Source organism: Caretta caretta, chromosome 10 (assembly GCF_965140235.1).
Source record: "Caretta caretta isolate rCarCar2 chromosome 10, rCarCar1.hap1, whole genome shotgun sequence".
Taxonomy (NCBI): Eukaryota; Metazoa; Chordata; order Testudines; family Cheloniidae; genus Caretta; species Caretta caretta.
The window spans coordinates 54,873,779-54,890,929 of NC_134215.1; the positions used below are offsets into that span (position 1 = coordinate 54,873,779).

Consider the following 17,151-nt stretch of genomic DNA (forward strand, 5'->3'; position numbering starts at 1 on the left):
GTAATACTATGTTTAATTTCATCAGATCTATGACATTCAAAAACCTGTAAATGAAATCAGTATCTCAAAGCAAATCTCTATTTCCACTAGGGTGGGGTTTTTTTGTTTTTGTTTTGATTAGACGTATAAACCTTCCCTTATTTTTTGTCCCACTGAAAAGTAATTATTTCAGTTTAGGTGAAAAAATTCCTAGCAGCTGCATAAATACCCTTACTCTATGCCCAAGGAAAGGAAAATGACAGAAATAACAGATCTTTTTTAATTATAACTTTTATTTTAAAATGTAAATGTCATTAACCATGCATACAAGTTAAGATGGTATTTTACAACTGGGTTTTTTAATTTTTTAATTTTTTTTGCTTAGGACATTGTTACAATATATACTCTATGCAGTACAAAATACATAAAAAGTTACAGCAGAGCAAGAATAGATCAGCATATAACTGTACAACTGTAATACTTCAATGTAGTGATTTAGAAAGGTAAAAAGTGATCCAGGAAAGCATTAAAATGCTGTTGATAAAACTGTCCAGGTAAAAATGATGTGTGTAACATCAAATTTCACCAAAAGTGAAAAATATGTATAAAACGTGTGTCTGTGCATGAACATGTGCGCACATACACACACACAATGTACATATACAACTAACTGTAGTTGTAACTAAAGATGGGCCTAAACCCCAAAGTTCAGATGGAGATTCAAATTCTCCCAAAGTCCCAAGATGTTTGTTTCTAGGATTTTGGGTCAGACTCATCACAAGTTGTAACAAAATGGATACCTATAATTCCCTTGAGTATTGTTTCTTGCACTCTATATTTTTTATTCTTTTGGGGGTAAACAAGCACTACTCAGTTATGTTCTCTTCCACCTGCTGACTATATAATCATCCCCAACACTTAAAAATATATAAACCCATTATACTGCTCACTGTCATAATCTACACATGAGCATCTATATGCACAAACATGGGGCATATGGGAGTAACAGAGCACCAGAAAGTCAGTTTGTGGACATCCGCTGGTGAAATTAGCAACACAAGTGGCTATGAGAAGGCAAGCTTTAAATATAAAGAGTCTTATTTTCCTTATTCTTTGTTCATAAAGCATGTTCTCAAAACATAACACAATTCATGCAGTACAAAACTTAGAACTCACATCAGATACTCTGACTGAACAAAGCCAGGTGTGAAATCGAATGGGGTCTTCATGAGCTCTCACATGGCCATTTCCTATACCTGATTCTATACTGGCTATATAAAACATAAAAAAGCATTGAACTTCTTGATACAAGGTAATGAGGGTTTAAAGCTGTACAGAAGCTTGCAGGGCTAGAATTTATTGCAAGTAATAATGTGGTGAAGAAGGTACGGTACATAGAGAAGACATGTCATCTTATACAGAAATTAGGTGTTCCTATCAAACATAGGCTTTTGTTGTTTTGTTCTAAATATATACCTTTACCATTACCCAATGTAAACAAATGCTATAAAAGCAAGAAGCCAACTAGTTTGCAGACTTTAAGGATGTGGGGGCACCTCATATGACACAGCCCAGCTGCCTAGAGCTTACCATGCTGGATTCCTTTCTAGGAAGCAGGTCAGGAAACTGAAGTTTTATGACCATTAATGCACTTTGGGTTTTGCACAGAGGGAAGTTAAACCATGTCCAATGGATCATATTGCAATTTTCTGGTAACTGGAATAAATTTGTATATGTAGAAGTATCTAAGTAGAAGTCCATGGAGGGAACAAACTACTGTCCTCGGATCGTGCTGGTTCCAGCTCCACAACAAAATTAACTCCTTAATGCTGATAAAACATAAAGCAGAGTTTATATCAAACTGTGTGTAGTTTACAGTCAATCAGACTTCAGTTTATTTTAATGGACGTTTAATGGAGAACAGCAATCTTTACAATTTCCAAGTTTCAGAGTAACAGCCATGTTAGTCTGTATTCGCAAAAAGAAAAGGAGTACTTGTGGCACCTTAGAGACTAACCAATTTATTTGAGCATGAGCTTTCGTGAGCTCATGCTCAAATAAATTGGTTAGTCTCTAAGGTGCCACAAGTACTCCTTTTCTTTTTACAATTTCCAAGAAAACTAAAACGATCATTTTCATTGTTGCAGGCTCTTCATACATCGTGGCACTTCAGTTTAACTACAGCAAAAGGAGCTAGGACCAGGGCTGGGGACAACTGTAAACAAATCCTAATGGTTTTATTGTTTGCTGCTATTAATTAATTTATTGTTGAGTAAAATCAAAAATTTATAATCTCAAGGCAATTTCATTGTTCAGGACCAGCCATATCAGCTTGAGTGCTTGGGTCTCTGTGCTTGGAAGGAAGGAGATAAGCACATGACATAGAGGAGTGGGAAGAATTTGTACTTAGCCAAAGCAGTGTATCCTGAATGTTCAGTTTGGGTGTAGTAATGGGAGACTAGTTTTTAAGTCAGAATGTTGGATAAAACAACAAAAGGTTTGGAGTTTGGGGTCTGTTTGGATAAGCATCCAGATTTCAAATGCTTTATCTGAACAGTCTAGGCTACTTGAGTCTGCCAAAACTGAGGAATGAGAACAGAATCTTATGATATTGTTGCCACTTCTGCTTCTGGACAAACGCTGGAGAAACCAAAACTGTCTCTTTAGCTAAGAGAATCTTGAGAGAGGTGCTGTTCAAATCCAATCATTGTGTCTCTGAATCAATTTGCTGATCCATTTACAGAAGCATTAGTGTGGGTCACTATTAATCTGGCATTAACAAGAACCTAAATGTTCATAATCTTTATGACCACTAATGTAGAAAGCATTTAATGTAAGTTTTGAAACTCTAGCCAGGGTCTTAACACATGACAGATCAGAATATTAACTACAAAATTTTATCTCTGAGGAAATTAAAAAGGTTTGAAGGTTTGACGCAGATACTGCCCCAATTTAAGAATAAAATTGGTCGCATGGCTTTTCTCATGAGATTATTTGGTTGAGTTGGGAATTCCACTGAGAACAGCTTGCATTCAATATTTTTGCTCCCATCTAACTTTACAGAATGATTCCAAATATTTTTGGGAGCAGGCAGATAAAAGTTACAGTTTGTTGTTTGGGTAAAAGATTTATTCAGAATGGATTTACTATCCTCTTCCAGTGCTGCTAGAGCAGTAGAGACAAACTTTTGCTATAGCTAGACTGAGACTGTCAAAGCATTTTGCTTATAAACTAATCCATATCTTTACCTGAGTTACATTAATTCATAGTATACCCTATAAACTTGAATTTTGCATTCAGTGATAGGTCAAGAACCTGTTTTAAATCTATGTCACCATGTAGTATAATGGGTGGAATGGAATTGTATTCTGCTTATGCAACAGAACTAAGAAGAAAATAATGCTTTCTTTGGAGATGATAAAGCATACCCGATTGAAGCCATAACATACAAAGGCCATCACTTTTTTGATGAGTACTTCGTAATCATCCTTTGTTTTCAGTTTTGTTTCCTTTATCCTTATCCCTACAGTAAGATTTATTCATGATGAGAGAAATATTTTTTACACTTAATGAATTGTTTTAAGAGTGTGCGCACTAGGCCCAACTGACCGGTACAATTCTCTAAGCTAGTTGTCTTTATTATCCCTTTACTAACTACAGCACAAAAGCACTTTTATGAGCTGCAAAAGCTATTGGAAAGTGAATTCCTGCTACCTGAATTGTATTAAAATATCAACGTTGTGTATTTTATCAGAAGAGATTACAACAGTTGTAACTAGGGAGGTAAATGAACATGGCTTTTCCTAAACCGACAGTATTTAGGCAACTCATCACACAAGTTAAACAATAATCGGACTTCTGTCAAAAGGCTTTTTCCATCCATCATACGAAGCCAGAATGTCCAGCCTTATGTGATTTTACAATTCAATAGAAAAAAATTGTTTTTGTAAAGGTGAAGTTTGAAACAAATATACACAAAAATACTGAAATATCTGCACTTTAACCTGTGTTTAAGCAGTTACCAATCTTACAACTGAAAGAGCGCTTGGTATTATCAACAATGTAAATGGTATGCAAGTACCTATGAAACTACTTACAAATCTATAATATACTAGCCTCTCACAGTTAATGTACAGTACAATTTTTTTTAAAAATCTAGCAAAATTGGATCAATGCAAAGCAGCAAGTAAGATATGGATCAAGACTCCTTTGGAATGTGGAGGCATTAACTTTATATCAAACAGCAGGTTTGGTGTATTGAGTTTCTTTTCATTGTGCTACACTTGACTGCATTTATTCTTTACAGTAATGTGAAAAAAATCCAAAACCAAAAGCACCTGAATTTTTAATATGCACCATCTGAACCAGCCAATCCAAACAAAGTGTATTTTCTGACAATGAGGTCTCTGTGACATCACAATATTCTGGTCCTTTGCTATATTATATACCATTTGTAAAGCACAGATATATACCTGATAAAGTGGTCTAGTATTAAAAATTAATAGAAAAATCTAAACTCCCCTTTTTAATATACAATGTCTCATAGGTGAAGGGGACATTGCTTTATAGAATGCTGCTCTACAGGTGACAGAGAAGCCTGAAGTATTTTTTTAGCTAAAACACCATTTTTGTAACACATTTTTAAAAATGCACGTTTTTTGTTTCCTTTTTATCAGTGACCACAGTTATGATGCAACAGTGTACAGAAACTTTGTCTTAAGCAATTTCTTTGTGTTAGCATCCAGCTGTACAGTAAGTAAGTACCTTGATAAAGGTTTTGATGGGCATTGGTTCAGCTACCTTTTCTCAGTTCTTTTTATTTAAAAAAAAAAAAAGGAAAAGAACGTTGTTCAAGTCAATGTGGTTTGCTTTAATATTTCGTTGGTCCCATATTCGATAGGCAGTGCAGAGAGATCTTATAACTCAGAGAGCTAGAAGACAAAATGCCTCCAAAATTCCATACCACCTTGCTGGAAAAGCTGTTAACCAGTGTAAATGTGTTTCCTTGTGTTTAGATTATTTGATTAAGGCATCTCATTTAGAAATCTTTCTCAGAAGTTAATCTAGCTTTAAAAAGAAAAGTTTATCCAACTCAGACAGGAAGATTTTCGCAACGGGAAGTTGGTTTTTGGAGCATCTGCGGTGAGAAATGAAAGGATTGCTTGCTCTCAAAAGCAAAGAGCACTAAATGAAAAAGTTGGCCCCCCAAAGGTAGGATGTAACTGAAATCAAACAATAAAAGAGCCTGGCACTAACTTCCAGTACTAGTTTGTTTGTTTTTTCCCCACGTGTGTGGAAAAAAACCCAACAAAATGCTTCTGAGTGCAAATATATTTACCGAGTAAGGTTGTGGCAAAGGTATGTCTTCATTGTACTTATTGTGTAATATAAATAGCCATCCCTGAGAAAGGAGAAGGGGGCGGGGGGAAAAGCCCAACACAACTGAATTGTAACTGTATGTATGCTTGTGTTGTGCAGTCCGATCTCTCAAAACTGCTCGGACACCTGAGGTGAATTATACATAGGTTTTTTTTAAGGTTTTCTGGGTTTTTTATATATAAACAACAATCAAGAGCATCTGTTTTTGGCTGTAAAACATATGAAATATTGAGGCAGCAGGAGCCACTAAGTGGGACATTAAGATCCGTCTGTCCGTGAGGTTAGACCAGCCACCTGTTTGGCGAGGTGAAGAGTTCTTGTTTTGAAGTTGCAGTGAGAGGCAGCTACTTACTGATTTGAAAAACAAAACAAAATAAGCGACAGTTTTAAAACTGTGTGCAACACAAATTCAACTCCACAATAAGTGTCAGAGGCAAAGTGCTGACATCCAGTGCAGGTAGGTTTACGGGGAGCTGGCAGGGCTGATGGTGGGGCTTGATGCATCCGAACGGCTATAGTCACTGACAGACCCTGTTCTGGAGCTGCTGCCGCTCCGCCTCTTGAGCATGCTGGGATGGAAGTTGGCATGGCGACGGGCATGCTTCGTCAGGTGGTCGCTGCGCATGAACCGCTTCTCGCAGAGAGGGCAGCCGAACTTCTTCTCTCCAGTGTGAGTGCGGTAGTGCCGGGCCAGCTCATCGGAGCGAGCAAACTTCTTGTTGCATTCTTGCCAGCTGCATTCAAAAGGCCTCTCTCCTGCAAAAAGAATGACACGGTCTTTGTAATTACAAGGGCTAGCAATGCAAGCACAATGTTTCTCGTGTTTTATGTATGAAAGAGGAAAAATGTGGGAGGTAAGGGGTGGAGTGGATATCATTCCTCCCGGAGGGAGGCAGGTGAAAGGTCTAAGCGGAGGCTGTTGTTGTATTCCAAGTTACTGGGAGCTCCATATAATGAGTGACTCTAGTGTATGGTTTGATCTTCAGAGGTGCGGAGTACCTGCTAATCTCAGTGAAGGCAAGGACAGCCATGGGAGCTCAGTGCCCTGAAAATCTGGCCCACCCTATGTAACTATGGACTTTATTGATCATATCTGCACTGCCTGTGCATCTGCAGAGCATTCTCTGAACCCCCAAAGTGATATCTCAGCATCCGCTTGGCTCACTGTAAAACCTGGGAAGCATTTCACAAGGTCAGTTTCTGTGGCGGTTCACAAAGGTGATGATAAAGTAACTGGACTTGATACCACCGGGACCATACGTAGGTTATACAAAGAAGCAGTGTGGTCCAGTAGATAGGGCACTGGGCTGGGAATCAGAAGACCTGGGATACAGTCCCAGATCTACCTCTGGCCTGCTGCATGGCCTTGGGCAAGTTACATTGTCTCTCTGGGCCTCAATTTCCCCATTTGTAAAATGGGGATAATGGTACATGCCCTCCTCTTTAAAGTGCTTTGATTAGCTATGCATAAAAGTTCTATCTGTTATATGTAACACGTTTCTATAACCCCCACTTCTGTAGTAGCTGAGTGGCTCATAAAATTCATTAAAAATATAAAGGTATATTTTATTAATCTGAATCTTCTAATTTTCTTGTGATAACCTACTTTTTAAAGACTTCCTAGTTGTACTCACTTATACTTCCTAAAATTGTGGATAAGTTTATAGTGCTATCTGTAATGCTTAGAGGACTGCAACTATTCTGTGCCAACAACAGAAGTAAAAATATTGCATAGAATAAACCAAATAGAAAACATCATTTGTTCTGAATATGGGCCTCCCAACTAGACCCTGTAGGTATCTTTGGTTCAGCCAAATTTCTGGGCCTAATGTACAAGCTGTTGGCTGGTTGAGGCTCCTTTACTGTCAATGTGTGTTAAACGTATTGGAATTCTTCAGGATGCAAAGGTGCTGTAACTAGAGGTGCTGGGTGTGCTGCCGCACCCCCTGGCTTGAAGTGGTTTCCATCATATACAGGGTTTAGAGTTTGGTTCAATGGCTCTCAGCACCCCGACTATACACATTGCTCCAGCACCACTACAAGAAGGTGCTTTCCTATTTCTTTAGTTCTCTGCATGTGAGGCCTACAAGACTTTACCAGGGCTGAGTCTCAAGTAGCTTCTCTCTGAGCAGACAAAAAAGCAGTTCTGTAGGCCTCATAGCCAAGGAGAGTTTTAAGGAGGATAGTTAGTTCATTTTGTGGAGGGGTATCTGGGGCCTCTTCCAGGCATGAGATGCAAAATGGGAGAGAGCGCAAAGGGTCCTGTTTGAAAATTTAAGAATTGGGCAATGGAGGCTGGTCAGAGGCAGGAGTTGACTTTGAGAGTGACTGAGAGATGATAGGGAGGATGGTGACAGGTCGTGAAGAGCCTTGAGATTTAAGACAGGTAGTTTATATTTGATGTGATGGAAAAGAGGCAGCCAGTGAAGGGATATTCCAAAAGATGAATTTTCTGTTCCAAGATTCTAAGGCCATAAGGGACCATTATAATGATCTAGTCTGACCTCCTGCACAAGATAGGCAATAGAATTTCACCAAGTGATTTTTGCATCAAGCCCACAACTCCTGGTTGAGCTACAGCAGGGGTAGGCAACCTATGGCAAGTGTGCCAAAGGCGGCACGTGAGCTGATTTTCAGAGGCACTCACGCTGCCTGGGTTCTGGCCACCGGTCCAGGGGGGCTCTGCATTTTAATTTCATTTTAAATGAAGCTTCTTAAACATTTTAAAAACCTTATTTACTTTACATACCACAATTGTTTAGTTATATATTATAGACTTATTGAAAGAGACCTTCTAAACATGTGAAAATGTATTACTGGCACGTGAAACCTTAAATTAGAGTGAATAAATGAAGACTCGGCACACCACTTCTGAAAGGTTGCCTACCCCTGAGCTAGAGCATCACTTTAGGCTACCTCTACGGAAGCAGCTATAGGTGTGAATCCCAGCTTGCATTAAACATACTTGCCCTAGCTCTGCTCAAGCTAGCGCGCTAAAAATAGTATTGTAGACAGGATAGCATGGGCAGCAGCAACTGTCATGTACATGAGGTTTGAGGGGTATTGTACTCGGGATGCCTAGCGTGAGTATGTCTAACGCGAGCTGTTAATTATACCCCTAGCTCCCAGTGTAGACATACCCTTAAAAAGACATGTAGTCTTGATGTACTGCATCTTTGATATTGCTGGGACAAGCAGCACTGATAACAGGCCAGACAAAAGTACTGCTAAATGCCCCCTCATGGGATTTTAAGAGGCATCTTTGATTAGCAAGAATCGGATTATGTCTCCCATGCACAGGGAGCGATGATCTTGTTCTTGCTAATCAGGATGCATGCTTCATCTTCTGCAGACCGAGATGAAAACTTGTTACCATAATGGGTGAGAGCAAAGATGAGCTGAAATCATGGGAGTGCCTCCATGCAGTAGGAGATACCAAATGCTTCAGCATTTAAATAATAAACGAAGCACATACTCCATGTTTTCAAGACCACCGGTTCTATGTTGTCTGGTAGGCATATAAGTTATTCACCTTGTCAATTACATCAAGCTCACATTTGTTCCTGTGACAGTATCTCTGGATTTTTAATAAACGCAGACTACAAAAAAGGGACCTACACACTAGGGGCGCCTCCCCAAAATTTTCACATAGTACCGACATGGGGAGATTTAGTATCACCACCAATCCCTGTGGGATCGTGCCCACTGCAGCTTCTGGTCCCAGCAGCTCGCCTGCTGAATCCGAGACATGCTCAGCCCCCACTGGGTTGCAGAGCTGAGGCCAGCTCCTTTCTTCAGGCACTCTGACCTGGCACACAGGATCGCAGTTCCACTGAGGTTTGGCTCATCTACCCCTCCGTTGATGGAGACAGAGGAGCAGATGGGCCGAATCTGAGTGAGTGGTGTTGCGACCTAGCACACGGGGATCATAGTACCACTCACGTTTGGCTGGCCCACCTCTGGACAGGCCGCACCTGAGTGGCGCTGTGATCCCCAGGTGCCAGGACCCAACACTATTCTGGGAACCCTCTCCAACAAGGGACTTGGGGGGAACTGCCCCTTTTTCCACCAACACTGTCACACTCTGGCAACCCTGCTGGCAATGATACACACCATGTGTAATGTGCATAAAGGCTGCGGGCGCCACTGGTACAGACACTGTGAAATGATAATAAAGCAAGCCGTACAAGAGCAGAAAAGTGTGAAACTCCACCCATAACACAAGTGGTAATGTTAAAAGGAGCACCTAGCCAGCACATTCATGTAGCTGTGATGGCTAACAAAGCTCAGAAGATATTCAACCCCCAAACACACAGCCTCTTTCTAATCCTCCTCTCCATATATCACAAGAGTAGCCAGCTCTGCTGTATGACCCAGTTTCAGCAAATCCACAGGCAATATTATGACATCTGAGCATCACTTTATTTTCCATTTTGGGAGTGGGGAAGGAATCTTCTAGGGACCCCTCATTTTTCTCTTCATTCCACAACTCAAGGGCCCTGTGTGAGATTGACCCACATTAGCTGATGAGTGCTAGATGCAGAGGCCATAAAAACCCCACTCCTTGGATTGGGCAAAAGTCATACATTTCAGTGATGCAAGATATGTATTATTCCTTCCCCCCCTCTCCCCACCACCATGCTCCGAGAACAATGGTTCCCAAACTTGTTCCACCACTTGTGCAGGGAAAGCCCCTGCCGGGCCGCGCCGCTTTGTTTACCTGCTGTGTCCGCAGGTTCGGCCAATCGCGGCTCCCAGTGGCTGCGGTTCGCTGCTCCAAGCCAATGGGAGCTGCTGGAAGCAGCAGCCAGTACGTCCCTCGGCCCGCGCTGCTTCCCACAGCTCCCATTGGCCTGGAGCAGCGAACCATGGCCACTGGGAGCCGTGATCGGCCAAATCTGCAGACGCGGCAGGTAAACAAACCGGCCTGGCCCACCAGGGTCTTTCCCTGCACAAGCGGTGGAGCAAGTTTGGGAACCACTGTCCTAGAAGCATGTTTTCCTCGCCACTACCACATTGGGGAGCAAGGGACACATTCATTTTCTGTTTAATTCTTGCATGACCCTGTGAAATATTCTAAGTTGTCTCCTATCTAATTTTTCTTTTTGCTTTCCCTCTGAGTACTGCACATGTTTTACTATGATAGATATGCTTTAACATTTCCATTAGCCCTGCTTTTCGTGTGTGTGTAAGGGGAAGGGTGTGTTTTCTGTTTCAGTATTGCTCTTGCTGGGCCTGGAGGAAGCTTCTGATCTCTTTATCACCCAGACTAATTTTCTTAGTGTGTGTTTTCATAGCAACCACAATCAGCAAATGCTGTTGGCAGGGAAGACTTTCTCTGTTCAATGGCTGCTTTTAGATAGTAAAGGGAAATGTTAATTTGGAATACTTCTCTTCTTTTGTTAGCCTGACCATGAAGGAAAAACAAAATGGTATCTCACCTATTGATCAATTAGCACATGATCAGCTGCTATTTTCTATGTCCAGCGCTTAGTACCATGCAGCAGGCACAATGCCTGTAGCAGCCCTGGAATGCTAGCATAGCTGCTCCTTCACATTTGGAAAGGATGCTGTGTTTACTCTTTGTTCCCTTCCTCCCTACCTTCCTTCAGCCAGCTGTGTTGACGGCCCAGAGTGGAGGTGGGACTATGGTTCCACCCCTCAGGGTAGAAGAGACCCCAGGTCCTGGAGCTCAGAAGTGGAATAGTACCTGGTCCCTGCACCCCAGAACAAAAGATGAGATGGGGATGGAACTGCACAACCCTCTCATTGGCCCATTGTGCACTCATAGAGAGCCAGTCATTATGGGCCAGAATGTGACGTCTGTCCACATGACCAGCCTGAGCTAATAGAGGGGCATGTCAACAATTAAAGTGAGGATGATGGGCATTAAAGCAATAAAAACAGTGAAGCTTGAATATTCCCAAAGGTATAGGTGGAAAGGATCTTTCTCTACCAGCCCCTGTACTCTTCCTTTCCATGCCCTCTTTTTCCCCTCCTTCCAGTTCAACTTTCCTCACCCTCATTTCAGTCCTCCCTAGTCATGTCAAAGTTTGACTATTTTCCTTTCTGTAGTTGCCCCAAAGTTTCTTGGCCTGGTGAAGTTGCCTTTCCCAACCATGACTGGCAGGCAGGGTTGCTTCTAGGGGTGGTTAGTTTTCTAAAATGATTCCCAACTCTGGGGTAAGTCCTCCTTAAAGAAAAACGTCACAGTGAAGGAGCCCTGGATGCCTAACGTAAAGAAACCAAACTCATTCCAGTAACTCCTCACTTAAAGTCGTCCCGGATAACGTTGTTTCGTTGTTATGTTGCTGGTCAATTAGGGAACATGCTCGTTTTAAGTTGTGCAATGCTCCCTTATAATGTCTTTGGCAGCCGCCTGCTTTGTCCACTGCTTGCAGGAAGAGCAGCCTGTTGCAGCTGGCTGGTAGGGGCTTGGAACCAGGGTGAACCAGCAGCTCCCCATCAGCTCCCCGCTCCCCTAAGTTCCCTGAGCAGCAGCCGCCCAGCAGGCTATCAATTGCCGGCAGTTCAGCTGTCTCTCCCCCCACTGCCATGTGCTGCTCCTGCCCTCTGCCTTGGAGCTGCTCCAGGGAGCCTCCTGCTTGCTGTCCGGGGCGGGGGGCTAATGTCAGGGTGTCCCTCTCCCCCCTTCTCCTGCACTCTGCTTACCCCATCTTCCATAGAGCAGGGGGGACACATGACAGGATGGAGGGAGCCTCCTGTCAGCAGCTGCCCTCTCAGCTTGCTGATTCACTGAAAAAGGCAGAGTACTTAAGAGTGGGGTCAGCGTACCTAAAGGAGCAATGCACATCTCTCTCTCACACACAGGGTGTGTGTCTCTGTCTCTGTCTGCCAAGCTGTCTCCCCTCCCTCCATTCGTGATGTCTTGTAGAGTGTGAGGCTACATTAACAACAGTGAGTTAACCCTTGAGGGCTCAGCCAACTGCTAGTTCATCATTTAGCAGTAAGGCATCCCTTGGGAAATATCCCACCCTCTGACTTCACCCCCTCAACCAAGCTTCACAATCATCATCGCTGTGTACCAGTATTAAATTGCTTGTTTAAAACTTATAATCTCTGTGTGTGTGTGTGTGTGTGTGTGTGTATTATAAGACTATAATACAGTCTTTTGTCCGGTGAAACATTTACATTAATTCTTATGGGGAAACTGGATTCACTTAACATTGTTTCGCTTAAAGTTGCATTTTTCAGGAACATAACTACAACTTTAAGCGAGGAGTTATAAACATCAGCATGAGGGCAGGAGCAAAGCTGCCTTTGGGTATTAAGTAAGGTGAGTCCTAGCTGCAGTGCTTCCTCCAAAACCACATATGGAAATTCTCAGGCTGCCATCAATCTCCTCCTCTCTCACACAAAAGAGAAGTGGTTTTCTGTACAGGCAGGTTATATAAGTGGCCTTTTACTGGCAGTAAAGCAATCAACAGAACTGGAGATTATATGACTTGATTGCTTAATTGTATCAGGGAACATGCAGCCACAGTACATTTTTCTTGCATAAGCATTACCCCATGGACACAGTGTTCTCTCCAAGCAGCTTTCAGTATTAAAGTAGCTCTCCTTTGTGTTCTGTGAAGCAAATCCTGCAGCTCTAGCTCATGCAATGCTGAAGCTAATAAGAGTTTTGCCTTAGTAACAAAACTGCAGGATTTGGCCCCAAAGGTTAGTGTAGAAATATTGCACGGTGACTGAAAACTAGTGTAACAAATGAAGACTGTGTAGATATTCTTCAAACTGTACCATGGCTACCTGAGAATCCTTTTGCTGACAAGGAACATTATGGACATTGGTAGCAGATCTTGCCACACACACAAAAAGAAGTCAATCCCGAAAGGTGAACTGCAAGGGTTTAAAAAAAACAAAAACCCAAACTTGTATTTAGGCTCCTCGGAGAGGAAATAGGTGCATGGCTATCTTACAAGGTACAGAATATTCAACAACAATTTAAATAAGTTGGATCCCAGAAATCCTAAGAAATCTGAACTGCAACCTCTCTTGTTCCTGTGACAGCATATAACATCATCCAGCTTGTGTCTGGAGTTACAGCATTAAAGTATAAGACAGACGGAAAAATAACACATTGGAGAGCTAAATTCAAGTGATCTTAATTCAAAATTACACAAGCAGGCACATTCTGGCTTCTTCCTGAACTCCAAACAGCCCAAAGGGAAAAACCGTGCTAAGCCCTTGTGTGCCCTGTTGTGTTCTGGAAATCTGAAACACTCACTGTGTAAATGTGAGGTGCGGTGCTGAGTGTTATCTTGCTATAGAAACAGTGTGAGAAACTTGTCTCTGCTTCTGAAAAGGATTTAGAAGCAAGTAGAGTCAGTTTTAACAGGGGTTCATGTAAATTGTGTCTGAAACCACCCTTGTATGATGGGTTTCAGAGTAGCAGCCGTGTTAGTCTGTATTCGCAAAAAGAAAAGGAGTACTTGTGGCACCTTAGAGACTAACCAATTTATTTGAGCATAAGCTTTTGTGAGCTTTCATGCATCCGATGAAGTGAGCTGTAGCTCATGAAAGCTTATGCTCAAATAAATTGGTTAGTCTCTAAGGTGCCACAAGTACTTCTTTTCCTAGTATGATGATTTCATTTGATAAATCTGTGTTATCTGTAGTTACACATGCTACACATCATCATCGGAGACGAGTAATACAGAAGAAGTGGGCCAGATGTTGGCCTCTATTAAGTCTGATTTCTGCCACTCTGTAGTACATAGCTGACTTTAAACCTGGTCTATGGCCAGCTGAGGATTCTCCCTTGCATGCCACTATCCTTTGTAGTCCTTAGTGCAGGGGCTATGAACAGATTCAGGCTGTGCTCCAATGATCCTAAATTGCTGGAATAGGACTTAGGAGGTCATTACAGTTAGCATAACTCAAAGAAACTTGGAGGCTGTTCTAAGTTGTGCCAGGGCCCACCTGGCCGCAGGTTCAGGGGACAAGGGGGTACAAAACCACCTCTGCCTCCACTTCTCAAGTCCTGCATGGAGCACTGCTCAGGCAGGCCCAAGGATCTAGCCCTAGTGTGTGCAAGTGTTTAAGGTTCGGTTTAAAGCCACTGTTTGTACACTCACGGTTATGGCTTTGAGTGTGCAGCTGACACCTTAACCCTTTCCTGAGAAGGCCAAGAGGAAATGGCAAAACTATTTTGTTCTCAGTAACTTTCATCTGTTTAATTTTTGTTGCTAAAATAGTCAAAAATCCTTTTAAAAGAGATGATTAATGAAGAAAGAAGGTTGTGTGAATAATGCATCCTCTGATCAACTTTCTAATGCCCCTGATATTCACTGCCACATCCCTCTCCCTCAGTAGCTAACAGCCTCGCTCTTCCTGCCTTATCCCTGCTCCTCAGAAAGAGACTCTTGTTTTGTTCCCCTGCGACCTGCCACAAGCTGAGGGGTTGAGAAGGGCCAACCTGCGTCATGTCATTAGCCATCTGCAGATGGTCACAGCACAACTAAGCTGCTTGCAGCCTGATTCCATGTGGATTGTTAGCTGTATGCAGTGAACGGATATCTTATGTGGCAATGTGCCACAAGATAGGCATAGTGGAGGATGGTCTTTAAGGTGCATGTGTGCTCAGAGAAGCTGCTTTAAGTTTCACCAGCTTAGCTGGACAGTTACTTCTTCAAGTGCCCAGAATCTGCAGAGAGGCTAGAAAAGAGACCAGTGGGTTTAAAAAGGAGAAAAATCCACAACTAACTGAGCTGCCTGGACAGACTTTGATATTTGGGACATCTTCAGTTTTATAGGACACATGGTCAAAGATTTGGCAATCAGAACTGCCCCATTAAAAATGGAACAGCTGTCAACACTAAGGCTTAGAGCATTATTAAATCTAAACCTAATTACATGGAGGTTCACATGCTTATAACTTAATATCTTGACTTAGTTTATGACAGCTTCTACTGGTCATGTTTGCTGCTCAGAACACACACAGCAAGTAGGTGCTCTCCAAAGAAGTTCTATTTATCCTGGATTCCTCAAGACATCTCAGCTGGAGGCTTGGTGACCACAAAGCCAGAAATTTTGGTCCAAAGTGAACTGTAATCTGGTCATTTAGTTCATGGAAGGGAATTGCATGTTGTCATCAAAACAGAGCTAGAAACCTGAACATGCCAACTAGCACCATCCTTGTATTAAAAATGTAGAAATTCATAATTTAGTGTTTGGGTTTTTTGTTTTGTTTTGCAACTGGCTGAGTGGGTGCTGAGGACAGGAGGCAGAGGATCAGTAGAGGAGCAGCCAAAGTGTCCCTCCTCCAAAAGAGGAAATGCTATTCTAGGAAAGAACATTAGACCAATGCAGTCTAGTTTATTGGGTTTGCACTCTGGTCTCTAAGTGAACAAACTAATAGACTATTTTTAAAAACTAGTCTTCAAATAACACTGGCAGGCACTTGGGAATATTTCCATTTCCACTTCATGTCTGTTTGCACAAAGGCACTTCAAGCTGGTTGAAAAATGAAACCTGTAACCTCCTCAAAGCAACAGAGGTTTTAAAATGTACCTTTGATGCTATATAATGGTGCTTTCTTTGCAGAGAATCTAAAGGGGAAAAAAATCAACTCCCAAATTTCCATATTCCTGTAAGTGGAAACTCATGCCTTTCTAAGTTCCAAAATTTATTTTTCCCCTAGCATTTTCATTTCTTTGGCTTTCGCAATAATTCTGTCAAAACCCAAGATGTATGGGTTGTAGATTCTAAGCACACACCAACCCAACTGAGATATACCCACCAAATACCAGGCCTACCAAGATGCTGACAGAGTTACTTTGATCTTCAGCTTTCCCTATGCAAGCGCAACTACTAGAATTGGAACTGAGCAAGACCTGCAACAACCACCAAAAATCTTCAATTAGTTTCTTGACCTTTTAAATAACTATGCTTCTGCTGTACTTGCAGCCATTCTGTTTGCTGCGTATGAATGTTCATGCCGTCCGCTTACACTGGGATGAATGTTTCTCTAAAAGAGACTTTTCAAAACTGCAAAACTTCAGCTTTATTTTACAGTGTGTGAGGGTGAGTGCTGAAAGTGTTTGTGTACTTATTCCATGTGGGAGCAGAAATTAGATGCGCAACCACCACTGCTCAAATAGTGAACGATGAACACCCACTCAGTTACTATGATGACGATAGCCATGAAAAGCAACGAAACATTATAATTAGTGCAAAATTCCTACTTTATCCCTAAATTTGCAGTCAGCTCCCCCCAAGTGCAAAAGTAAGTAACGACCTTTCAGTTTGGTACAGTACAATGCTGCTTTAAAATGTTAAGACATGACATAACCTGAGTGGAAGCCCATTCCCCTCAAACACTAAATTGTGAATTTCCACATTTTTAATACAATACATCCTCTTAGTGAAATACCTCCTCACATTGCCACATATGTTCTCTCTTCATTGAAATCCAGCCCTTCTAATACAAGTCTGTCCAATGATCTCATGCAGATCCTGAATCTTATCTCTGTAATAGTGTGATGGGATGTACCAGCCCTTTGAGGACCCCTGCTACAGGCCTCACAGTTTTACTACACCCTGCCCCAGAAAACAAGCAGTGAAGGTGGGTCCTCCAGGCCTTCCTAGAGAGGCTGCAGGGAAGCATCGAATCAGAGTGCAGCGGGCTCACATAAAAGGAGCTGAACAGGGCAATTTCTGGTGGGAACCAGAGGAACAAGGAAGGTGTGCTTTGCTGGAGTTCAAGGGAGACTCAGAAGATGGGTTCTGGTGACACTGGCATTCTGTGAGGAAGAATTTCAGCCCTGAGGT

The 17,151-nt window shown here is 42.1% G+C and overlaps 1 protein-coding gene across 1 annotated transcript in view; it reads right to left on the reverse strand.

The window, feature by feature from the left end:
- Positions 1-252: 252 nt before the first annotated feature.
- The window catches only part of KLF13 (KLF transcription factor 13), a 43,576-nt gene continuing 26,677 nt past the window's right edge, over positions 253-17,151 (reverse strand). The window contains exon 2 of the mRNA XM_048867108.2: positions 253-6,114. Coding sequence (XP_048723065.1) covers positions 5,822-6,114 — 293 coding nt within the window. The 3' untranslated portion in view covers positions 253-5,821. The remainder of the gene's footprint in view (positions 6,115-17,151) is intronic.